This window comes from Schistocerca cancellata, chromosome 3, assembly GCF_023864275.1.
Source record: "Schistocerca cancellata isolate TAMUIC-IGC-003103 chromosome 3, iqSchCanc2.1, whole genome shotgun sequence".
NCBI classification, from domain to species: Eukaryota; Metazoa; Arthropoda; class Insecta; order Orthoptera; family Acrididae; genus Schistocerca; species Schistocerca cancellata.
Genome location: NC_064628.1, coordinates 625,180,865 through 625,207,327, shown reverse-complemented (window position 1 = coordinate 625,207,327; position 26,463 = coordinate 625,180,865). Strand labels below are relative to the sequence as shown.

At 40.4% G+C, this 26,463-nt stretch overlaps 3 protein-coding genes across 3 annotated transcripts in view; 1 reads left to right on the top strand and 2 right to left on the bottom strand.

The window, feature by feature from the left end:
• LOC126175543 (RAB11-binding protein RELCH homolog) overlaps positions 1-2,360 on the top strand; it is a 110,748-nt gene extending 108,388 nt beyond the window's left edge. Inside the window, exon 20 of the mRNA XM_049922385.1 lies at positions 45-2,360. Within this exon, the coding sequence (XP_049778342.1) occupies positions 45-198 (154 nt within the window). The 3' untranslated portion in view covers positions 199-2,360. The remainder of the gene's footprint in view (positions 1-44) is intronic.
• Positions 2,361-9,132: 6,772 nt separating this feature from the next.
• LOC126176469 (uncharacterized) lies at positions 9,133-15,399 on the bottom strand. Its single transcript, XM_049923626.1, has 3 exons — positions 15,016-15,399; positions 9,468-9,541; positions 9,133-9,196 (listed from the first exon to the last, which is right to left on the bottom strand). Exons 1-3 carry the CDS (start codon positions 15,397-15,399, stop codon positions 9,133-9,135), a joined length of 522 nt encoding a protein of 173 aa, XP_049779583.1.
• Positions 15,400-23,200: 7,801 nt separating this feature from the next.
• Positions 23,201-24,495, bottom strand: LOC126176468 (uncharacterized). The gene is made up of 2 exons (XM_049923625.1): positions 24,309-24,495; positions 23,201-23,445 (listed from the first exon to the last, which is right to left on the bottom strand). The coding sequence occupies exons 1-2, from the start codon at positions 24,493-24,495 to the stop codon at positions 23,201-23,203; spliced, it is 432 nt and encodes a 143-aa protein (XP_049779582.1).
• Between the last annotated feature and the right edge of the window lie 1,968 nt (positions 24,496-26,463).

Genomic DNA, 26,463 nt, shown 5'->3' with positions numbered 1-26,463 from the left:
ACTTCACTTGCCTGTTAACTAAGCTAGCTCTTATTTTGATGCAGGTCCAGTACCTTAAGCTTGGCAGTAGCAACTGCAAACATGGGACAAGGTATGGAGGATATGAAAAATCGTGTGTCAAAAATATTTCAGAATAAACCTGCAACCAACCGAGCAGCTAATATACCCAACTTGCAAGGCATTTTTCGTAAAAAGTGAAAGCTGTCAAGTGAAAAATCTATAATGTGCCTTCAATACTCTCATATATTGCCAGAAATGTAGAAGAGCAATTTAAATTTGCTCTTTAACATAATGTAATAACTGATTCTGTTTTGCATATCACTAACTTCCTTAGATTTAACTCTCATTATAGCTACAAGAACAACCAAATTCTGAGCTATAATGCATCATGATGTAAATTATTTGTTGTGTGTCTTGGAGTGCATTTGGAAATATTTTTGATTCTTCTATGAAAGAAGAAAGCACCTAAAACTAAGACTGAAAGTAGAATGTGTTGAGGTCATACCACAGTTGAAAGATATTTTGACAAGTAAATTGTGCAGTAAGTATGGACATGAAAAAGGTGAACTGTCACATTATAGTACATCCAGTAATACCAAAGTGAACTACTCTGCATCCGTAACACTTATTTTTAAGTGTTTGGTTTTCAGAATTAGTGAAGTGTGTGAGATCACTGAGAAATTGTCTGATCATTGGATTGCTGTCATATTATGTCATTGGTTGAGGAAAAGCCGTTTTGCTGCTCTGTTCTATTTCAGTCAACTGATATTTTGTACGTAATGTTGACACACACAAACTGTGTAAACGAGTGGAATATGATTCTGAAGAGAGTTTTTAATAATATATACCCCTGCTGTGTGCAGACAAATTTTTTGATAGAATCAGCAAACTAACTTTAACATACTTATATTTTATTAAAAATTCATTTGTTGAACAGCTTTTGTGTAAAAGACATGACACTTGACACAAAATAAATATTAAAGTATTGTTATTCCATCCATTATCAAATAAATCACATAATATATCTGCCACACCAATGCTTAAAGTGTTAGTGGCACTGTATTTTATAAGATTTATACAGTATTGTTACATTCATAAACATTCTCAGAAGTAGAAAAATTATAAATAAATATGTGAGTGCTTTGTTTTTTAATTCCCTTATTGTTGTTTGTGATGTAGAACTAATTAACAGAATGAGATATTTGTTCCTGTATCAGTATTACTTCAGTGCTTTAATTTTGAGCCAATTCTTTGAAATGAGTCACTTCTCAGGTAGTGTGATATGGTGTAACACTAGAAAGAAGGTATGTTCGTTGCAACAGTGGTCACTTTCCACATGATTTGTTGTACTGTGTATGGTACTGTTTTATTAACAATAAACACAAGCATATATGGCATTTAATACCAGTCCCCCACAGAGAAGTGCTAAATTTAGCAACTGTCTGAACTGATCAAAGGGAGTGTGCAGGTGTAGTGAAATTGCATAGCTGTTTCACAAACCTGAAAAGTGAACCATTTTGCTGCAGATTAGTGTATGTAAGGTAAAAACTCTCATAAGTAACTAGAGTTTCAGTGTAATACTGGAAGGTGGTGGTGGAATACAAATAAGAGAATAAATGTAAACCCACTTACACCTGCATGTCTGCATTGTCCCATCCAATTACATTGTACCAACACTGTAGCTCAGCTGGGTTATAGCAGGTGGAGTGGATGAGGGGAGAGAGGAGGGGGAAGGCGGTTGGTGGGAAGGGTAGCTGATGGCTGGGATGGAGAGGTAGTAAGCATGCAGGATAGGAATGTGCCAAAGGTAAGCTCACTCTGACACAGGCATGTTGCTTGTGGCAAATAGTGAAATGGTTGCATGCTCTGGGAGAGGGAACTAGAACAGAAAGAAGGGAGGCTTTAGAGGAGTGGGTGTGAGTGTAGAGTGAGTGAAGTGGAGTCATTGGGACTGGTGTGGAAGTGAAGGTGGAACAGGGGCCAGTAGAGATTGAGACCAGGGAGATTTGCAGGACCAAATTATGTGTTGTAAGGACAATTCCTTCCCTCGTCAGTGGTAGGAATCAGTTGGTTGTTACTTTATTATAATTACTTTCATTGCTGTACAATTTATTTAATCGGTGTTGACAGGTTCATTTAGTGTGTCATATACATTATTTTTTTAATCCAGAGAAGTTGTTGTTGCGGGCTTGCTCTGGTTAAACAAATTGTAAAAATCACAATGGGCACACAACTTCTTTCTCTGTGTTAGAGCAAGGTAGACATTCATTTAGTTACAAAAGATGTTTTGTAACCAATATTTATAAAAAGAAAACAATAATAAAAATGAGTGAGTTCAAAAAGGTTGTATCACAGCTTAATTATTAACCATTAATCCATATCTATTTTATGTTTAAAGCAAGCAGCTTGATCCACCTAGGACTGATGATACAAGTGTTGAATGAAAAGTAGTGCCTCCACCTTCATTAATTGAGTTTGAATGGGAATATTTTAATAAATCAAATGCAGAAATAAACATTTGAATGTGATCTTTAATTACCAATATTCACTTTTCCACATAATGATCAGCCAATTGGATACATTTATGCTAACGATGAACACGTTTTCTGAAGCCATCATGGAAGAAGTCAACACTCTGTTTCCACAACCACAGTTCTCTCAACGTCTTCATCAGAAGCATAATGTTGTCCTTGCAGGTTGTCTCCTGTCACAATTGAATGGAGAAAGGCGTCACCTTCATTCTCGTAACGCGAGAGGAGTTCCTGGCAAATTTCAAGATTGTGTGCTTTCATTTCAGGAGTCAGCATCCGGGATACCCATAGTGCACAGATATTCCGATAGCCAAGGAAAGCAATAATGTGACCCACATGTTCTTGTGAAATACCGATTGTACTTGCAATTTCTCTCTGAGTGATAAGACGATCATCCTTAATTAATCTTCAGCATTTTGCTTGTGAAACTCAGTGGTTGCTGTCACAGGACGTCCAGCTCTTTGTTTTTCACGCAGGTCAGATGTTCCCGCCCCAACATCCCATTCTCTGATGAATCTCCTTTGGGGTGACACCTTCTGCTGTCAGGAATCCAACGACTGCTAGTTGCTTAAATCGAACTGACTGACCGTCTGCACAGGGTTCCATACTTTACACTGTAACAACACAACTGTTGAATGCTAAGGCTTCCCACCAACTAGAGCTGTAGAGAAGAGGCTATGGAACAAGCCAGTACCTGCCGCATATGAATGCTGCCAACTGTTGAAGAGTTACGAAGGTGGAGGCATTACTTTTCAGTCAACCCCCATACATAATATTTTTAGGAGGAAGCCTTGTTCCCACACTAAAAGTATGCTATAGCAGTTCAGAATAGCTGCTATTACATGGGGAAAGTGGGAAGGGAGGGGGGGGGGGTTGGTTACAGGTTGCAAAACAGCCATTGTGTGTGTTATGTTCCACTGATGGGTGTTCTACCCTGCCCTTAGCCATAATGGGGAGCTGATTAGTGGTAATGCTGACATAAAAAGTTTGCAAAACTTACAGCTCAGCTGGTATATGTTCACTGCTTCCACAGATGTCCTATTTCTTCTAGGATAGGATATGCATGTGATGGGACTGGAAGAAGATGTGCTTGGATGGATGCATAGGATAGGTATTATACTTGGCTCTTCTATTGGAATATGATCTATGTGCCAGCCTCTTCAAAGTTGGTTGTCTACTGTCTGGGTGATTATTTAAGTACGCTCTTCCTACTCCAAACCTCCATGACTTTATTCCTTGCAGCCACTAGATCACCAAAGAATTGCAGGGTATTCTTCAGTAACCAAATAATCTTTGTTATCTCTGTGATGGTTGTATCACTACAGCAGTTGACCTTGCCACATGCCTGTGGTGTCTGACAGGAAAAATTTAATGCATCTGTATTTCAGTTTTTTTTTATTTCTTGTGATTTTTGGCATTATTAGACAGATTTACTTTAATTTGATCATTAATACCCTGTCTTTGTTTGCCTTCATACTACTGTCAAGGAACTGAATGTTTTATATTGTTCCACCAGGAAATTCACCCAGAAATGGCTGGATACAGTAAACCAAAAGCTCTTATGTCAGAGCCTTTTCAGTGCCACAAGACCCATTACAGTCATGAAGTCTGAGCATGCTTCATGAGAAAAAAACACACAAAGGGGAGTTGTGTGCAGATGGGCACAATGGCTGTAGAGGCCAAAATAGTGATTAGTGAGCAGTTTCTGGGGCATCTGCCACACCTCAGATGCAGTATGTTTGTTGAGGTACATAGTGCTCTGAAGTTGACGTGAATCTCCCTCCTAATCTAAACAAAATAAGTACCACTGAAGTGTGTGTGGCCTTCTGATGAGTACTAACACAACACCAATTAAGAGATCATGTGAAAACTGTTCTCTAGAGCAGTCATATTTGAAGGTGATAGCAAACTGTAATCTAATGTATGTCTGATTGTTAGGAGAGATAATGGATAATTTGAAAAATAATTCCCTTATAATCCTTAAAGGTTAGAAGTAATTGCTGGGAATTAGAAATCTATGAAGAAATTTTCTTTTAGTTGAAAAGCTATGTCTTAACAGACTAGTGCCTCTGTAAAAAGTACATTCTAGGTCACTATTCCATTGGGCAGGTGCAGGTTATGCCTGGTCAGGATAGAAGAAATGTGGACATCCTTAGCGAAGATTGAAAGAGAAGATTAAATGTTCATTTGAACACAACAAATTGATTTATGTACAGGTGGCAAAATGGTTCCTGGGTATCTCCATGACAGTTTTGCTGAGTAATGCATAATGTTAGGTGGAGGTTAGGCTGCTAATGTCATTATTGGCATCTTGACTTGAAAAACTCTCTCTCTCTCTCTCTCTCTCTCTCTCTCTCTCTCTCTCTCTCTCTCTCTCCCTCCCCAAATCACCATCCAGCCATACCATGTATGCCTCGTATCATTGGCTACTACTTCTTTTTGGTCCACAGCGGAGTGCTGAAAACTTGACAATAGACTGCTGCGCTGCACTGTAGTAAATGAGAGAAATTTCTTCTTTCGTAAACCACATATATAACAACTTTTTACTCTCAGGAAACAATTTCGAATACTTTTCTGTCTGCTTGACAAGTGTATTTGAAATCAATTCAAAATTAATAGTATCACTTCATAGCAGACCCTACTAACATGAAGGTCTTTCGTTCCATGACTTTATTATGCATTGTCATGGCAGTCTTCTTCCACGGAGGCCAGCACAACTCCTAGGTGGTGAGATGCTATATGGAAAAAATATTAAGAACAGCAAATGTGGCCAAACATGAGATGCCACAAGCACTGTCCCCGTCCAGTAGTAACACTGCCTCTATTGTCATTCAATCAACATGCACACACAGAGAAACAGCACACTAAACTTGTGTGTCCTGCTTTCTAAACTACACTAAATATAAATAAATTTTCTCCAGCAGTCGACAATCGTTATTTGTCAGTCCTTAATACCCTATGCAACACATTACTTTGACAATGTTGTATCAAACAATGAAATTCCTCATAGGAATATTAACAATGCAGGAAAATATAGACCAGACTAAGGGTTTGCCATTGTGGGAGGCTAAGGTGGTCTCCTCTAGATGACCCATAAACAGGTTGGCATGGGAGGGTGTCATACAGGTGCCCATGGTTGTACCACAGATTTGTTTGTGTGCCTTCCATTCAAAGGAGAAGTAGTTATGGGTTAGGGTGAAGTTAGTAAGGTGTAGGAGGAATGAGGTAGTGGGTTTGGAGTCAGAAGTTTGTTGGCAGTGGTGGTGTTCAATAGCTAGCTCTACCAGGTAGCCACTGTCATTCCCAAAATGCGAAACCCCTAGTCTGGTTCAAGTTCATTGATGATATCTTCATGATATTGGCTCCGGCCCAAGACACTGTACCTTCATTCCTTCACAACCTCAACACCTTCTCTTCCATCCACTTCACTTGGTTCACCTCAAACCAGCGTGCCATCTTCCTAGAAGATGACCACCACCTTCCCGGGGGCTCCCTCCACACCTCTGTCCACAATAAACCCACCAAACACCAACAGTACCTGCATTTCAGTAGCTGTCATCCATTTCACACCAAAAGATCCCTCCCATGCAGCCTGGCCACCCAGGGATGGCATATCTGTAAGGATAAGAACTCCATTGTTCAGTATGTTGAGGGGCTCACAAGGCCTTTGCAGGTAGGCACTACCCCCCCCCCCCCAAAGACCAAGTCCACAAACAGATCTCCAACGCCATTTCCCCTCACACACCCCCAATCCTCCCACCGCCCCCAAGAACCAACCACAAAGGAGTCCCCCTTCGTTACCCAGTACCACCCTGGACTGGAACAACTGAACCACATCATTTGCCAGGGATTTGATTACCTGTCACTGTGCCCTGAAATGAGGAACGTTCTACCCAAGATCCTTCTCACCCCCCCCCCCCCCTAAAGTGTCGTTCCATTGCTCACCCAACCTCCAACATTCTGTCCATCCCTATGCCACTCCCAAACCCAACCCCTTGTCACAAGGATCATATCCCTGTGGAGGACCCAGGTGCAAAATCTGCCCAATCCACCCACCCAGCACTTCCTATTCCAGTCCTGTCACAGGTTTATCCTATCTCATCAGGGGCCACGCTATCTGTGAAAGCAACCACGTCATTTCTGCTGCAACCATTGCACAGTCTTTTATATTGGTATGACTACCAGCCAGATGTCCACCAGGACAAACGGCCACTGCCAAACTGTGGCCAAGAGCAAAGTAGACCACCCTGTGACACAATATGTAGCTGAGCATAACGTACTTGATTGCAGTGGCTGCTTCACTACCGGAGCCATCCGGATCCTTCCCTCCACTTTTCTGAGCTCTGCTGCTAGGAGTTATTGTTACAACACATGCTCCACTCCCGTAAGTATCCCAGCCTCAACCTATACTAATGTGCTGTCCCCACACCCTCCACCCAACAGTTTCTGACCTCTCTGTCCTATCATCTCCTCCCCATTCTTGTCTCACAACCTCTTTGTTTTCTCCACTCTGCCAACACACCTTCCCATCTTTCCTCACTCCTCTCCTTTTTGCTTCTTTTTTCCCCACCTTCCTGCTCCACAACCTCATGATGCTGTGCCTGTTGGCATTCTAGTCCCAGCACACTCTGCCAAACAGTGCCCCCCCCCCCCCACCACCACCACCCATACATTACCAGCCCTTACCTTCCCTGCCCGTCTTCAGATTGCTGCTACCATCCCAAGTGATAGCTGCATTTTGGCATGAGCTGCCAGAGATGGTGGTTGTGTGTGTGTGTGTGTGTGTGTGTGTGTGTGTGTGTGTGTGTGTGAGGTGTGCTTGCTTGTGTATGAGAATGGCATGTGTTTCTCTGTTTCTCTTTTGCTGGTGAAGGCCTTGGCCAAAAGCTTTGTGTAACTGTCTTTTATTTGTGCCTGTCTGCAACTTAACGTGTCTTCTTTACGGTAAGTATCAACCAAAGCTATATGTTACACTACTGTGGCCACACTCAGAGAGCTTGTAAGGCCTTCGGCAAGTCTGACATGGCTGAGTAGTTATCACCATTGAAATGCACCTTTACCATAGATGACTTGGAAGGAAGTGTGCCCTTGCTAGCTGAGTGCCACTGCATGAAAACACACCAACATACACTGGTGTTTCTTAGTGGTGACCAGCAGTCATCATATCGATCTTCCCCAAGCTCCTTGTTTGTAGTCCTTATCTTCAGTATGAAATCTTCATTTACTAGCACCCCATTATCAGCTATAATGGAGATGATAAAGGAGACAGTTGCTCCAGATTTCAGTGACCTAACTGAATAATAGTTATTTTAAATTTAGATGATCTGACTCTCCCTCTAGGACACTGAGTGTATAGTAAGCCTGCTAACAAAAATAGGTATTTAAATGCCTCTCCCACTACCAGCCAGCCCATAAGCAAGCAGTGTCAAACATTCTGTCTCAATGTGCTTTCCGTATCAATAACAGTAGCTTGGAATATGAACTGGATTTCTTAAAGAAGATAATGAAGGCTAATGGCTATGATAGTTTGTCCATAGTTGAGGCTTTTGAACAAAGTATTAATTATGCTAATAGTAAAGGGGAGGACCCGTCTTCTCACTCGGTAAAGTTACCATTACTTTCTGGGGTCACTGACCGCATAAGCAGAATTCTACAGATAAATGGTATACAGACCACCTTCAGTCTAAACAAAATAAAAGACTATTTTTGATGCAAAGTGGATGCATCTGTTTACCTCCGTACTGTGAGCATCTATGAAATGATATGTGGCTATGGCAAAGTGTATATAGTCGAAATGGGAAGGACTGTTAAAGAACATATTAAGGAACACAAATGCACATATGTGTAAAACAGAGTATGAAATTTGCAATAGCGGAACATCACAAGGACTGTAGACTTGACACTGGTTTTAATAATGTACATGCCCTGCCTTTGGGAAGCAACATTATAGAAGAAAAATCATTGAAATTTCTAAGAATAAATGTAACTCCAATAGAGAGTTCATGGCTCCGCACCATCAAGGAAGTGAATAGACGGCTCTGATGTGCAAGCAGTACAAACCTCATCCAGGAAGCCACCTTCGCGGAAAATAATACTTTTCATAAACATTCCCCCTTTCTTGATCTGTCCATTTCTATACAACGATAGTAGTGGTCCACCAATAGCAGCACGAAGAATTTGAACCAATAACTCTTCTCCAACATTAAGTGCGGGAAAAATCCCTTACTATCCAGTAATGAATGTCAGTCAATGGTAGCCACACGAATTGTAGCCAACAGCCCAACTTCTTAACATTAGTGCTGGAAGCTTCACTTGCTACCCAATGATAGTGGTCCACCAGTTGTAGCCAGAGAAACCTTACCCAATAATCCCACTTCTCCAGCATAAGTGTGGGAAAACTCCCTTTTTATAACAGAATGCAACATGGTCTTGGACAGTGTTCAGTCAACTGCGGACACCACAAGATCCTGAGAAAGACCTCAGCAGATGGGACAAAACATCAACCGTATAGAAGAAATATGATGTGGCCTAACAAACCAGAAGATTTATTGGGACACGAAAACCTGCAGACTTACATATCTAGTGAATAGGAAATAGATTCTCAATCAGCAGCTTGGGAAATAAATAACTTCTGCTGAGGCAACAATAGTTCTGTAGTATATAAACTACAAAAAAATTATGATTTATATACAAAAATTATTATTTTGGAAAACATAAAGTACTTGGATTGATAAAAACTCTATTCGCAAAGTGGCAGGAGGAGAACAGAGGTATAAATGTATTAAAGACTGCAAGTGTCTGGAGCCAGTGGTTCCTTCTTCTAGTAGAAGGGTTGAAGGGGAAGGAGAAGGGGTGAAGGAAAAGGACTGGTCAAGTTCAGGGAAAGGGGAAGAGATTGAAAAAGTGGCCCAGAACCCCAGGTTAGGGGAGACTTACTGGACAGAATGAAAAGCCATCCAGTAGATGGCATGCTGGCACTTGACTTTATGCCGAAACAATTCTGCCCTGTGCTGAAAGTTGAAAGTTTCAAGTTCTTCACTGAGATTTTTTTAAGTTTACTTAACGTACATATCTTCGTGCTTATTTTAGTTGTCCTTTGTACTTTCGTGATCATTGTTGCCAGAACCGCTTCACAATCACTGATACTAGTTATAATGTGGAAATCTTCAAAGAAGTCAGGTCAGTTAGTTGCCATTAGATCCAATATATTTCCATCATGAGTGGAGTTCCTAACTATCTATTCTAGGTAGTTTTCAGAGAAGGCATTTAGTAAAGTTTCACAGGATGTCTTATCACACCCATCACTAATAACTCTGTAATTTTCCCAATTGGTTGTCGCATGATTAAAGTCTCCACTGATGATTACAGTACAAATTGGGGAAGTTACATAAAAGTGAACTGAAGTTTCTCTAAAGTTTTTGATTACATCAGAAGATAAATCTTGTTGGCAATACAAGGATCCATTTACCATTTTATGCCCATCCCTGATATTGTGTCTTGGCCAAAAAATCTCACATGCAGCTTCAATTTCTATCTCGATGGATTTGAGTTCCTTGTCTACTGTGACAAATACACCACTTCCATTTCCCGTTTGCCTATCTTTTCAATGTTCACTTAAATTTTCCCCAAAAATCTTACTGCTACCAATTTTATGTTTCAACCAGCTTTCTGTACCTAATGTTTAGTGAGCTTCACTGCTTTTCATGAGCACTTCCAACTCTGGCACTTCGTTGTGAATGCTTTGACAGTTTACCATTAGGATTTTAATTCAATCTTTTCACTGATACTTCTGGGTTTCCTACAGCCATCAGTATCTAGATTGGATGAACAGTTGCCTGCACTAAAAAGCCGTTGGGTGCACTCCACACACAGTCAGCCACTGATGTGTAGTGCATACCTGACCTATTTATGGGAACCCTACAGTTCTCAAGCCTATGGTGCAAATCCAGGAAGTCACAGCCTTGTTTGTCACAGAACCTTCAAAGTCTTTGGTTCAGCCCTTTCACTCAACTTATAACCAAAGGGCCACTATCAGTTCCAGGGACAATGCTACAAATTGTGAGCTCCATTGAAACTCCACACACAAAGCTGGTCTTCTAAATCTTCTCTGCCAGTTGCTGGAATAACCTAAGAATAACATCCAAGCACCGACAATAGGCATCTTTTGTTCCAACATACACCACAATCTGTTCCCTCAATGGCTGTCAGAATAGCCTCTTCAGCATGTTGAATGAGGCCCCCAGGCATACGGTATCGTGTAATGAAGCTTAAGGTTTAGCCAGATTATGAGAGGTAAATGGCTGCACAAGTATGCAACAGTGAACCTCTTCCTGTTGAAGAATCCTTGGCCAGCCCGGATGCAGATAATGGGAAGAAAGCTGTAGGAAAGAAAACAGTCTTTTTCGAAGGGTTGATGCACCACAAAGCAAGAAACGAGTACAAGTGAGATGGATCTTTAATATTAAAAGCCCTGAAGAAGCAATACCAAATTTTAAAGCTCATTTAGTAATTAAAGGCTGATCTGAGGTGGAGGGGAAAGATTATAAAGAAACATTCTTACCTGTAGTGAAATGTGCTTCTTTAACATATCTCCTGTTTCTTGCTCTAGAAGAAAATTTAGTAATCCACTACATCCACTACATGGATGCAAGTACTGCGTGTAGAACTGGAAGAAGAAATTTTTGTGATTTCGCCAAGGGAGGCCAAGTAAACTCCTCAACAAAAGAATAGAATTTGGCATCAAAAAACGAGCTTGTATAGTCTTAAACGGAGTGGATACTGTTGGTATCAGTGCTTACATAGAGCATTAACAAGGATGTACAAGAACCAGTCAGCAGTGATCCTGGTATATATCACAGAAGGAATGAAGAACTAACTATAGTTTTGGTGATATGGGTTGATGATACACTGCTCAAAAGAATTAGGGAAACATGACTTTGGGCATGTGCCATACTCCATTGAGCTACAGTTGAGGACTGTGTGTGTGTGTGTGTGTGTGTGTGTGTGTGTGTGTGTGTGTGTGTGTGTTAGTGTTTTTGTTGTTGTTGTGGTCTTCAGTCCTGAGACTGGTTTGATGCAGCTCTTCATGCTACTCTATCCTGTGCAAGCTTCTTCATCTCCCAGTACCTACTGCAGCCTACAATCTTCTGAATCTGCTTAGTGTATTCATCTCTTGGTCTCCCTCTACGATTTTTACTCTGCACACAGCCCTCCAATAGTAAATTGGTGATCCCTTGATGCCTCAGAACATGTCCTACCAACCAATCCCTTCTTCTAGTCAAGTTGTGCCACAAACTTCTCTCCTCCCCAATCCTATTCAATACCTCCTCATTAGTTATGCGATCTACCCATCTAATCTTCAGCATTCTTCTGTAGCACGACATTTCGAAAGCTTCTATTCTCTTCTTGTCCAAACTATTTATCGTCCATGTTTCACTTCCATACATGGCTACACTCCATACAAATACTTTCAGAAACGACTTCCTGACACTTAACTCTATACTTGATGTTAACAAATTTCTCTTCTTCAGAAACGTTTTCCTTGCCATTGCCAGTCTACATTTTATATCCTCTCTACTTCGACCATCATCAGTTATTTTGCTCCCCAAATAGCAAAACTCATTTACTACGTTAAGTGTCTCATTTCCTAATCTAATTCCCTCAGCATCACCCGACTTAATTCGACTACATTCCATGATCCTCGTTTTGCTTTTGTTGATGTTCATCTTATATCCACCTTTCAAGACATTATCCATTCCGTTCAACTGCTCTTCCAAGTCCTTTGCTGTCTCTGACAGTATTACAATGTCATCGGCAGACCTCAAAGTTTTTATTTCTTCTCCATGGACTTTAATACCTACTCTGAATTTTTCTTTTGTTTCCTTTACTGCTTGCTCAATATACAGATTGAATAACATCAGGGAGAGACTACAACCCTGTCTCACTCCCTTCCCAACCACTGCTTCCCTTTCATGCCCCTCGACTCTTAATAACTGCCATCTGGTTTCTGTACAAATTGTAAATAGCCTTTCGCTCCCTGTATTTAACTCCTTCCATCTTAAGAATTTGAAAGAGAGTATTCCAGTCAACATTGTCAAAAGCTTTCTCTGAGTCTACAAATGCTAGAAACGTAGGTTTGCCTTTCCTTAATCTAGCTTCTAAGATAAGTCGTAGGGTCAGTATTGCCTCACGTGTTCCAGTGTTTCTACGGAATCCAAACTGATCTTCCCCGAGGTCGGCTTCTACTAGTTTTTCCATTCGTCTGTAAAGAATTCGTGTTTGTATTTTGCAGCTGTGGCTTATAAAACCGATTGTTCGGTAATTTTCACATCTGCAGGGTGTATACATGGAGAAGGAAAAAAAATTCCCGGATTTCCCGGTTGAAAATACACTTTCTCCCGGATGAAAATACACTTTTCCCGTGTTAAGTGATAGTATACTTTTCCTTGGCACTGTAAAATTTATCAGTACTTTAAATGTTTATGGTTTTATATGGCGACGTCGAATATCCCGGCACTTTAGAAAACGAAACTAAGGGGGGGAAAACACGTTTTGGAAAGATCTCTGATGTGCAGCAACATGTACGCTGCATAGTTTCGTGTTATGAAGATATAGCTTCAAATTCCACCAAACACCGCATGTTACTTCCCAAAGCATTGAAATCGAGATTGCGACGCGCTTTGGTACGCCAGTCATAGCTCATGTCACGTGATCTCGCCAGCTGAAGACAGCATAGAACACGTGATGTAGTCAGCCAATAGCAAGATCACTCATAAGTAGTGCGAAAATACAAATAGGAAAAAGTTAATGGTTTAAATTAATATACACAGTGTTGCTACAAGAAAAACAAAGCTTTCCCATATAATCGTGGTCTCGAAGATTAATAAGCTGCAAGAGAAGCTAAGCTTCCACATATAATGTTGATCTTGTTTGCGCATGATACACTTTGAGTTGTATCACACAAATGTGCCAGTAAAATTTTTAATAACGACGTAAATTTCTGATCTTCTGGGCTCGAAATTCTTCTAGATGGTCGTCCTCAAAGAGTTGATTTTTAATTGAGAGTCAAACGCTCTGTGATTTAAGAAATTCATCGTACATTCTCGCACATAGTTCATCTTGTGTTAAAGGAAATTTACTTTAAAAAAGTAACGCTTTTCAAACCACCATTTGCAATATTTTCCCGTGACGTGTTAGAAACTGATTCGTTTCAGCAGTTGTCAGAGAGCGCCAGATAACAGGCGCCCCAGTTCTTGCGCAGCTACGATGACGGAGGAAGCTCGTATGTTCGTACGTGTAAAACATTAGAAGATTGTGCGCTATGTCACAAAAGAAACAAGACATCAGAGGATACTTCAAGAGTATCGGAATTTCGTGAACCATACTAAAATGCATAATTCGGCTTAAAGTGCACATTCGTATGTCCAGATTCGGATGTAAATTTTCTTGATGTAAATTTTCTCGACTACCACAACTGTATTGTCTCATGTTTGGTTCTTTATTATGGCATAATGCCATGCGAGCTAGAAAATGGAAAACGTGCACTTGAAATGCAGCGAACAGTTAAAACTAACCAACAGTGTGAAATTAAACACTTCGTTTCAATTAAATTGACTGCCTCATCGCTAAAGATTACTAAAAGTCAAATCTCTTTAGCAAACCGACAAAAATAACTTAATTATTCTGCAAGGCGATTAACGCTTGACTGTCAGAAAGGTGGAGAAAATTTTAGCCTTCCGTAAACCAGCGAACGTATTTTAATTCATTTGATAGCTCCCGGCCGCAGAAATCCGTTTCGTTTTCTTTTAATGTGAGAGCAATAAATGAAGAGGAAACAGCAAAATCACTAAACGTAAACACGGGTCACGTGGAGACTACCCACCTCCCCACTACAGCTCAGACTGCTCTGTGCATCAGCCCCGGATCTACGACATTTCCGAATCGAGGCAATATTAGGTTGTGGCGCCCAGCCACACATCCGTAGCCAGAAGCAGGAGAAGTCAAGGTATTACTCATACGCGACTCAACTGCGCATGCACAATAACCCGCCCGCAACTGCTCAAACGAATCTAATGTAAACAGCAGTGACGTCACGCTCATCGGAGACAATTTGTTGTTAGGAAGCAATGCATAGTGTTCCTGAAGCATTTGACACACTTTGCTGTTGGCAGACGCTTTTATGAGCACTATCTTTTGCTGTTGTATATGGCGCATTTCCTTTGAGACTTAAGTTTTATTTTCGTTCATTTTTCCTCTCGTTCGTGTTTTGTTGCTGCAGTATTATTCTGCAGAAGCGGGATACAGTAATATCCTTTGTTGGAGTATTGATTCTTACCAGTCAAAATCACAAAAATTTAACTGAAAACTAAAACAATAATAGATTCCCGGAATTCTAAAAAATTCCCGGGTTTTTCCCGGTTTTCTCCCGGGTGAAAACATTCCCGGGTTTTTCCCGGATCTCCCGGTTGTCCTGGGTCGTAGACACCCTGCATCTGTCAACACCTGCTTTCTTTGGGATTGGTATTATTATATTCTTCTTGAAGTCTGAGGGAATTTCGTCTGTCTCATACATCTTGCTCACCAGATGGTAGAGTTTTGTCAGGACTGGCTCTCCCAAGGCTGTCAGTAGTTCTAATGGAATGTTGTCTACTCCCGGGGCCTTGTTTCGACTTAGGTCTTTCAGTGCTCTGTCAAACTCTTCACACAGTATCATATCTCCCATTTCATCTTCATCTACATTCTCTTCCATTTCCATAATATTGTCCTCAAGTACATCGCCCTTGTATAGACCCTCTATATACTCCTTCCACCTTTCTGCTTTCCCTTCTTTGCTTAGAACTGGGTTTCCATCTGAGCTCTTGATATTCATACAATTGGTTGTCTTTAATCTATCTTACCCCTAGCGAGATAAGCCTCTACATCCTTACATTTGTCCTCTAGCTATCCCTGCTTAGTCATTTTGCACTTCATGTTGATCTCATTTTTGAGACGTTTGTATTCCTTTTCACCTGCTTCATTTACTGCATTTTTATATTTTCTCCTTTCATTAATTAAATTCAATATTTCTTCTGCTACCCAAGGATTTCTACTAGCCCTCGTCTTTTTACCTACTTGATCCTCTGCTGCCTTCACTACTTCATCCCTCAAAGCTACCCATTCTTCTTCTACTGTATTTCTTCCCCCATTGCTGTCAATTGTTCCCTTATGCTCTCCCTGAAACTCTGTACAACCTCTGGTTCTTTCAGTTTATCCAGTTCCCATCTCCTTAAATTCCCACCTTTTTGCAGTTTCTTCAGTTTTAATCTACAGTTCATAACCAATAGATTGTGGTCAGAGTCCACATCTGCCCCTGGAAATGTCTTACAATTTAAAACCTGGTTCCTAAATCTCTGTCTTACCATTATATAATCTATCTGAAACCTTCTAGTATCTCCAGGGTTCTTCCATGTACGAGGGCCGTTCAGAAAGTAACCTCCGGTTGATTTAAAAAAATACACCAAGTTAAATAAAAATATTTTAATATATACATCTTACAACTACATCTTTGCACTATTTTTCTACATAGTCTCCATAGCGATTGAGGCACTTATCGTATCTCTTCACAAGCTTTGAAATTCCTTCTGCATAAAAATCACCCGCTTGTGCCTGGAACCAGCCTGTGACCGCATCTTTGAGCTCTTCGTCGTCATCAAACCGCTGTGACCCGAGCCATTTCTTCAAATGCATGAAAGAGGTGATAATCACTTGGCGCCAGGTCTGGGCTGTAAGGTGGATGGTTGATAACGTCCCACTTGAAGGACTCAAGAAGGGCCGTTGTTCTGCGAGCAGAGTGAGGACGGGCGTTATCGTGCAAAAAAACGATACCGGAAGTCAGCATACCACGGCGTTTGTTCTGTATAGCCCGTCGTAACTTTTTTATTGTTTCACAGTACACGTCTTGATTAATGGTCGTACCACGTTCCATGAATTCAACCAACAACACCCCTTTGGCATCCCAAAACACCGTTGCCATCAGTTTTCTGGCAGAAAAATCTTGCGAGGCTTTTCCTGGTTTGGTAGGCGAATTTGAATGTGCCCACATCTTTGATTGTTCTTTTGTCTCAGGGTTCACGTACTTAATCCAGGTTTCGTCACCGGTCACGATTCTGTTTAACAATGGTTCTCCTTCGTCCTCATAACGTGACAGAAAGTCTAATGCAGAGGCCATTCTTTGAGTTTTGTGGTGGTCGGTAAGAATTTTGGGCACCCATCGTGCACAGAACTTACGGTAACCCAATCTTGCTGTCACTGTCTCGTACAAGAGTCTTAGAAATCTGTGGAAAACCAGTAGACAACTCCGACATTGAGAAACGTCGATTTTCACGAACTTTTGCATCAACTGTCTGAACGAGTTCGTCAGTCACCAATGATGGTCTACCACTCCTCTCTTCATCATGAACGTTTTCTCGTCCACTTTTAAATAAACGTACCCATTCACGGACAACTCCTTCACTCATAACTCTTGGTCCGTACATGGCACAAAGCTCACGATGAATAGCTGCTGCAGAATATCCTTTGGCTGTAAAAAACCTTATGACAGCACGCACTTCACATTTGGCGGGGTTTTCTATTGCAGCACACATTTCAAACTGCCACAAAAACTAAACTAGCGCAGGTACGACGTTCACTCGACCACGGCTTGATGCCGACTGACCTGTTGAGTGTGTGAACGCACAGATGGCGTCGCTACTCCCCCCACAACCCGCACTGTGACCGATCGGAGGTTACTTTCTGAACCGCCCTCGTATACAACCTTCTTTTATGATTCTTGAACCTATGATTAAGTTGTGCTCTGTGCAAAATTCTACTATGCGGCTTCCTCTTTCATTTATTACCCCCAATCCATATTCACCTACTACGTTTCCTTCTCTCCCTATTCCTACTACCGAATTCCAGTCACCCATGACTATTAAATTTTCATCTCCCTTCACTATCTGAATAATTTCTTTTATTTCATCATACATTTCTTCAATTTCTTCATCATCTGCAGAGCTAGTTCGCATATAAACTGTTACTACTGTAGTAGGCATGGGCTACGTGTCTATCTTGGCCACAATGCTGTTTGTAGTAGCTTACCCACATTCCTATTTTTTTATTCATTATTAAACCGACTCCTGCATTACCCCTATTTGGTTTTGTATTTATAACCCTGTATTCACCTGACCAAAAGTCTTGTTCCTCCTGCCACCGAACTTCACTGATTCCCACTATATCTATCTTTAACCTATCCTTTTCCCTTTTTAAATTTTCTAACCTACCTGCCCGATCGAGGGATCTAACATTTCACACACTCCGATCCGTAGAACGCCAGTTTTCTTTCTCCTGATAATGATGTCCTCTTGAGTAGTCCCCGCCCGGAGATCCTAATGGGGGACTATTTTACCTCCGGAATATTTTACCCAAGACGACGCCATCATCATTAACCATACAGTAAAGCTGCATGCCCTCGGGAAAAATTACGGATGTAGTTTCCCCTTGCTTTCAGCCATTCGCAGTACCGGCACAGCAAGGCCGTTTCGGTTAGTGTTACAAGGCCAGATCAGTCAATCATCCTGGCTGTTGCCCCTGCAACTACTGAAAAGGCTGCTGCCCCTCTTCAGGAACCATGCGTTTGTCTGGCCTCTCAACAGATACCCCTCCGTTGTGGTTGCACCTACGGTACGGGTATCTGTATCGCTGAGGCTCGCAAGCCTCCCCACCAATGGCAAGGTACGATACCAAATTTTACCTTTTATCTTTCACAAATTAAGTTCACAAAAAACTTCATTACATCCTAGATGATTTACATAAAAAGAACTGAAATGTCCGATACGTGTCAAAAACATAGTGGAAACAATCATTGACCCCATCCTGGGGGCTTTACATTGGACTTTGAAAGCTTCAACAGCTCGTATCCCCTCCATGAGCATTTATCACTGTCTGACAGCAACATGCGTGCTCTGTGTAAGTATACAGAGTAATCCTGTGGTATCCATTCCCATTATTCAATAATAGCCTATGAGAGTTCTTGGAGAGTCCGCAGCTCGTGGTCGTGCGGTAGCGTTCTCGCTTCCTACGCCCGGGTTCCCGGGTTCGATTCCCGGCGGGGTCAGGGATTTTCTCTGCCTCGTGATGACTGGGTGTTGTGTGATGTCCTTAGGTTAGTTAGGTTTAAGTAGTTCTAAGTTCTAGGGGACTGATGACCATAGATGTTAAGTCCCATAGTGCTCAGAGCCATTTGAACCATTTTAGTTCTTGGAGAGTCTGTGGTGGAACATGATAAAATGCCCCCAGGATGCCGTAAAATTAAGATTTATGGTATTAAAAAACTAACAAATTGAAACAACAAGTAACCAGAGGGTTGGCAAAGACGTTAATTATGAATGCGCGGTATGGCGCAGACAAACGAAAACATTTTTTCATTCAATTTGTTGTACAGTTTCTTGTTTTAGACAGACACAGTCTAACTCTCTCATAAAAATGTTCAAATGTGTGTGAAATCTTATGAGACTTAACTGCTAAGGTCTTCAGTTTCTAAGCTTACACACTACTTAACCTAAATTATCCTAAGGACAAACACACACACCCATGCCCGAGGGAGGACTCGAACCTCCACTGGGACCAGCCGCACAGTCCATGACTCGGCTAATCCTGCACGGCTAACACTCTCATATGTAGGACGATGGGGATGGGCGATTTTAGAAATGAAGTATTGCGATCTCGATGTATTATATGTGTGAGTGAATAATATAATGTTAAAGAACCGTATCAAGCATTTTATTTATTGAAGTAAGTGAAGAGGAAAATTACTATTGTAATGGTAAGAAATTTCTATGACATTGTTATGAATTACGAAAACTAATTGCCTGTATTTTCTGTTTGCATCAATCACGACGGGGAGCAAGTAATGCAAAAAGTCAAAACTGAGAAGAAAAATTTTGAAAGGAATAAGAACTGGATGCAGGTTACGTAAAAAATTTTTCCATGGTAAGCTGTTTGTTCAGCGCAGCACAGGTAGGACGGCTATGCAAGTTGCTTGCATTGTTACGTTTGGTAGCGCCTCTTTTGATGTAGATAGAAACCTTTTCCTTATTATTTCCTTCCTTGGATTTTATTGGCGAAAAATTTACAGAAATTTTTCAGTGTGATACACATTGTCAGTAAAACGTAAGGATCTGTGACACAATAGTTTGAGCATCATAATAGACGTAACAGGCTTTGGCATTATGTGATTTACATTTATCAAGTGTAATGATTAGAGTATGAAATTTTTAACATTTCTGTGAAATTTCTATTTTTTGCGAATTCATATAAAATGGCCGAAAAATATACGCCCATTGCTGATAGCGACAGCGAAACCGCAACAGCCAAGATGGCGCAGAATTACGAAATCGAACAATTGAAGTTCAAACGCCATGCATGCCTGCTGCCGAAGGTTTAAGTAGATCAGAGATGAGTGTTGCAGGAGTGACAAATGATAGCGACGCTCCGCAACTGAATAAACTTGACGACACAATGTTTACAATTGACGAGACAATGTCACGCATCTCCCAGAACGACATACCGCTCATGAATGAAACGACGGAGAGCGATCTAAATATGAATCTGGACAACACGTTACAAACACCACTTGGTCACAACACAAACTTGGGAAGTACAGCGGACAGCAACCACAGTAGTCCATTTGGAGCAGTGGTATGGCAGCTACTATCTAACATAAATGGGAAATTTGATGTTATGAAACGCAATATAAACACCAATTTCAGTAATTTGACACAAGATATGAATATGGTAAAACGGCAGTAAAACAGTTACCCAAGATATGAATATGGTAAAACAGCAACAACACACTGTCACACAAGATTTAAATACAATGAAGCAAGTACAAAAACAAGTATTCAAGGATTTGCAAGACACAGTCTCTCAGAAATTCGATGACTTAACTAAAAATTACGCACTGAAATCGACGAAAAATTGAATGATACGAAAACACAGGTAAAGCATTAAGTACTTTCTGAAGTTAACAACAACATTACGGAGGTAAAACAGAAGGTAGATTCTTATAATGACCATCGCGATCTAGTAGAACAACAGATAAAGAAAATCAGAGATGCAAATACAAGCATTGAAGCCACACAAAACCAGTTGGTTTCGACAGTAAAAACGGTAACCACTGTCATTAACAAACTTAATAAAGACTATGAAGGCGTACCTCTAGCTGCAGAAGAGCTTACTTTAAGGGTAGCAACATTAGAAGTTGACTCAGCATGTGCTAAGAAGGAGAGAGAGAGAGAAGATTAATGAAAATCTGTGTGACATCATTAGTCAAGCTAAAGCAGATACGCTAGTCCCGCTAGATAAGGGTAACACCGTTACAAAGATATTAGTAACCGATTGTCAAGTTATACACAGATGTAGTAGAAACGGCCATTCAGAAGAAAGAAAATGAAATCGTGAACAAAGTAAACATTAACCTACAAGCAGCGGAAAATAGGAACCGCAATCTTTTAGAAGAAAATATTACTAAATCTCGAAATATGCAAGTAAATAATACACAGGCTACAGTGAACAAACCACAACCTGTTGGTATCTATTCACAAATTGTCACGAGTCCCACGGCAGGTACCAGTGACAGTTGTAGATTGCAAAATGTAAACATACCCACAACTCCAATACCTGACCAATTACCTGTCGGAATTACAGGTAACTACAATAACAACATAAATACGACCGAAAATGCCACGAGTCTATCAACTATTTTTGCAGACGAAGGTCTGCTGAGACATTGACAATTTCCTGCATTTACTACCGAAGGTAAAAGAATGAATCCTGTAGTATTTACTAGTGCTTTTCGTCATGTATTTCCACGCAACTGGACGGAAGCAGAGATAATCAGATTTGTCGTGGGATATACGCAAGGCGATGTGCTCTTATGGGCAACTGAAGTGACCGAACGTTGCAGCACTTATACCCAATTTGAACGAGCTTTGCTCTACAAATACTGGTCTGAGGCAATGCAAGAGAGACAGACGCAAGGTTTTTAACCCTGTACCATTCAATGGCAAATACGGTGGTCTATGTGAATACTTTGACAAATAACTGAACAAGACACGCTACTGGACAAACGCAACATCACTGGTAGACGTGTTAAAAATTTTGAAAAGTCGTTTACCATCGCACATTAGAGAAAAATTAGTCACAACGCCTGAGCACGACACTGAATATTTTCTGTCAGTGCCCGATTCGATCGACTTAATCTATGAGGAAAAACCGTAGAGCAACAGAAAATCAGGCACAACAACAACATAATTATGTAAATCAGTCAGCAAAACGTGATTTAAACACGCAGCGAGGTTGGTACATAAAACAGTAAAATTACATACTCAGAGGTAATGAGTACAGTAACAGGAACGGAAAAAACAAACTATTTAAAAGAAATTTCCAAAACAACAGAGGTAATTTCAACGCACGAGCAAATTACAATTCACCATCTCAAAGCACTATGCCGAATATGAATAGAAACAGTCAGCGCAGCAGTGGCCGACGCACGGCAACGCTGTAAGGCCTGTTTCATACGTTTGCGGTTCCACTCGGTTCGATTCGATTCGTTTTCAGTTGCAACCGAAAACGAATGAAACCCTTTCACACATACACGATTCTCACGTGGTTCATATTAGGTTTTGTGTTTTCTTCCTACACAGGCTCAGTAGTGATCATGGAGAGAAGCCAAGTTGTTTCCATGTTGTTTCTCTGTACAAGAATTAAAAAAAACGAGGGGAGCACCCTCTCATTACTTTATGGCAGGAATTTTGAGCATTCTACACCATTTTCCCGAAGCTGCTAGAGCACGAAGACAAATTTTTCAATTACTTCAGGGTGTCAATGAAATCATTTGATGACTTACTTGTGAAACTAAAGGACTGTCATCAACGCCAAGATACATTTATAAGGGAATGTATTCAACCGATCCAGATGCTGCCCGTAACTTTGAGGTAAGACAGTACAATTAACACAATTTTTTTGAAAGAGTCTCTTTTTATTTAGATTTTAATGTAAATTTGAAATAACATAAGTTCATAAATAATACGTCAGAGTAAATACAAGGAAAAGCGAAGTTTAATGATGTTTTACAAATTGTGAAACGCATGTTCTGAGCTGTTATTGTAAGAAGAACTCTGATGACAGTTCAGGCTAAGGTTGTGTGAGTCCTTGTAGAACTGAACAGTGGACAATTATGAATGAATGAATTGGCTTTAGGTAGGCTGACGTAGTGTGCTGCAGATTTGGCTGGCTCTGTATACACTGATTAGGGACCATCGGTGGGGTAGCACATGAAGAGGCCATCGGTGGAGTACTGGATGGTGTACCGGATGTAGACGGAAGAGGATGCTTCCGCTGCGTGATTTTCTTTACTTCTTGCAGCACCTCCATTTGAAAATCTAGAGTGTCAAATTCATCGAAATTATCAAGAGAAGAGAATAATCCTTTAAAAAACGAAAGGTGCCGATTTGGTGTTTCCTTGAGGGCTGCAATCATTTCCAATTCAACAGAATCCATTTTCCCGTTTTTTTCTGTTTTTTTTTTTAATGCAGGTTTTTTGAAAGACGATTCAGGTTTTTCAGCTGCTGCAGCATAACGTGGTACGCTTGGAACTATATAGGATTCTCGTCATTTGCAACAGTTACATCCGCAACACCACTATGATTATCATCAATATTTTGTGAGAGAGTGTCCTCTGTTCCTCTTTCTTCAAATATTTTGTTCAGGAACTGCAACTGAGATGCATAAATGTAGGCTTTTGCTTTTGACGCCCCTGCTTCCGATTTGGTTTTGGTTTTGCTAATTGATTTTTGGTACGAGTCTCTCACTTGCGTCCACTTCTTCAGAACGTGTTTACCTGAAAAAAAAAATCATTATCACAGGGCCTGTCAATCTCCCGTTCGTGGTTTTATATATCAACTTGCGTTACAATATGTTAAATAATTTTAATCTAGTGTTTTTCTGTTCTGCTTTAGGTATTTGGCAAGTGGTTGCACTTTCTCAGATTTGCATTACACATACTGTCAACTATGGAGATCTATCATTAACGGCACCATAGACCTACCTGAGGACAAGTGTCTTCCAGACACAAATACCCCAAAAATTCCTCACTACCTCATTGGAGATGATGCTTTTGGCTTACATAAGCACCTCCTCAAACAGTACAGTGGAAATAGTTTGACAGTAGAGAAAAATATCTACAACTATCGTGTGTGCAGAGCTCGCAGGTACGTGGAATGCACTTTTGGAATACTTATCAACAAATGGAGGGTCTTTCATCACGCAATTAACTTGGATCCTGACTATGCTAGGGACACAGTGAAAGCTTGTGTAGTTCTGCACAATTTCGTACAAGCCTGAGATGGTTTTTAAGTGGAAAACATGTTGTCCATCTCGGGTTTTGAAGATGTCCCCTCAGGTGAAATGAGGAGAAATCAGACAACTATGTTCGCAAAAAATGTAAGAGATGTGTTGAAAGATTACTTCATTACTGAAGTGGGTTCAGTGAGTTGGCAATTTTCTAAAATATGATTTACCTTAATACTTATGACAAAAATGGTGTACTGTATTATAGTTTGATATGTATTTTAAATAAATGTCACTGGTTATTTTCTTAATTTTTAAATCTTTTCCTTTTAAATGTTCTCAGATTCGCCGTGAGTTTGCCAACTGCCATAATGTACTACTTGTCTTATTCGAAAAAATGAATTCATTACTTACCCAATTCTATATTTTTAGAGACGTCAGAGTCATCAAAGTCGTTAAAAATTTCAACACAAACATCTTTCCAAGCTTCTTGCGTCTTAAATGTATCCTTATATTTTTCACAAATTTTGTCCCACAGCATTGGTTTGCATTGCACTGCAGAAATCAGCCGATCCACATCAACCTCTGGTAAATCGCTCATGTTATCAGAAAAACTACTACAACAACTGTAAAAAAATGATAATAAGAGATAATTTTTAAAGACATCCACTCGCTATCAGGTTAAAATAGAAACTGAACCATGCGAGTGTGAACGCCTTGATTGTTTTCTGTTCCTTGGACCCGAGTTGTAACCTTATAGAAACCTGACGAAACCTACTCGGGTGCTAGGAGTATTCGGTGCTATACTGTTTCTATTAGGTACCGAATAGAAACCGAAGCACCGTTTCACACTTGTGGGTAGAGACTGAAAAGGAACAGGAAACGAACCAAACCGAATGGAACCGCATACGCGTGAAACAGGCCTAACGCGGCCGACCTTTGGGCAGCAAAATAACTACACAGCAGCTAACGATACAAATTGGCGAAGTACACACACAGTGCAACACATTGAAATTCAGTAATACTGAATTGGTTAAGCATCAAGCATTTATTCCAGTACAAATTGAACATTTTACAGTGAAGTGCAACTTTCTTATAGTGACAAACGTATTGTTGATTGTCTTACTGGCATGGACACATTTGGAACGCACAAAACACAGATTGGCATAGGTAATGGTAAATGCCACTTTCATGTGAAGGATCAGATCTTTTCTATTGATTTAGTCAAACACCTGATGAAAGTAAGAAAAACAAACTAGAGTCAAATGTCGTAGTACAATATTCCTTTCCAGCTGTGTGTTTCACAAACAAATTTGATACTGAACAAGAAGCAAATTCTGAGGTTAGTTACGAAATGGTACAGCAGAAACTAAGTGAATCACAGGTAGCCTACTTAATGATACCCAATGGCAAGAACTTTCTGACTTGTTATTTAAATATGCCAATGTTTCTAGTAAGGACCCAGGAGTAATAAAGGACTGTGAATATAAATCTGAAGTCTATCTACATGAGACATTTTGTGTAATGTTATGTACTATTCCATGGGCAAAACGAGAGGTAGTAAGTGGAAGAGATCAATCGTATGATTAAATGGGGAATTATACAACCTTCATTTCCATCCTATTGTAGTCCAATATTGCCAGTAAGCGAACCAGATGGTTCTGTAAGATTAGTTCACGATGCTGGAAGTATCAATAAGATTACAGTACCAGTACACATAAGGCCAGACAATTTGAACGAAGAGCATCTAAAGTTTTACAGTGCAAAATGTTTGAGTATTCTCGATCTTAAGATGTCCTACTGGCAAATAAAACTCCACGAAGAAAGTAAAAAATATACAGTTTGTGGAGTCAGAAGTTACGAATTCCGTGTTCTACCTTTTGGACTGAACATTAGCGAAGGAGTATATTTGCATTGGACAAAGTTTTAGGACCAGAATTGCATAGGAAAGTTACTGTCTAGGTAGACTCCTGCTAATAGCCACACCTACTTGGTTAGAATATATGAGGCTCATTGAACAGATGCTTCAACGATTTGCAGATTATAGAGTAAGAGCCAATTTAAAAAAAGTCTAGTTTTTGAAGGAGCAAGTCAAATTTTTAGGACATGTTGTGTCAGAACAAGATATATTACCTGATCCGAAAAAACTTGATACCATACGAAATTGTCCAGCTCCGAGGAACAAAAGAAAACTAGAAGTCTTTCCACAACAACTGATGAACATTGATGGATTGCTCAACTTATTACGAAAAAATAGGCTTTGGTTATGGGATGAGAAGTGCCAAGAGGACCTTAATAACATTAAGCAGGCATTGGTAAATGCAAACATTCTTAGCCACCCTGACATGTCCAAGGATTTTTATCTATGCACAGATGCCTCATCTCCAGGGCTGGGGGCATTCTTATTCCAGATGCGAGATGAAGGCGGTAAGGAAGTACCTAAGGTCATCAGTTTTACTAGTCGCACATTATCAGAAGCAGAAATGTCCTACTCCGTGTCAGAATTGGAAAGTTTAGCGGTAATGTGGTGATTTAAAAGATTTGAATATTTTTTGTTGGGGTAAGAATA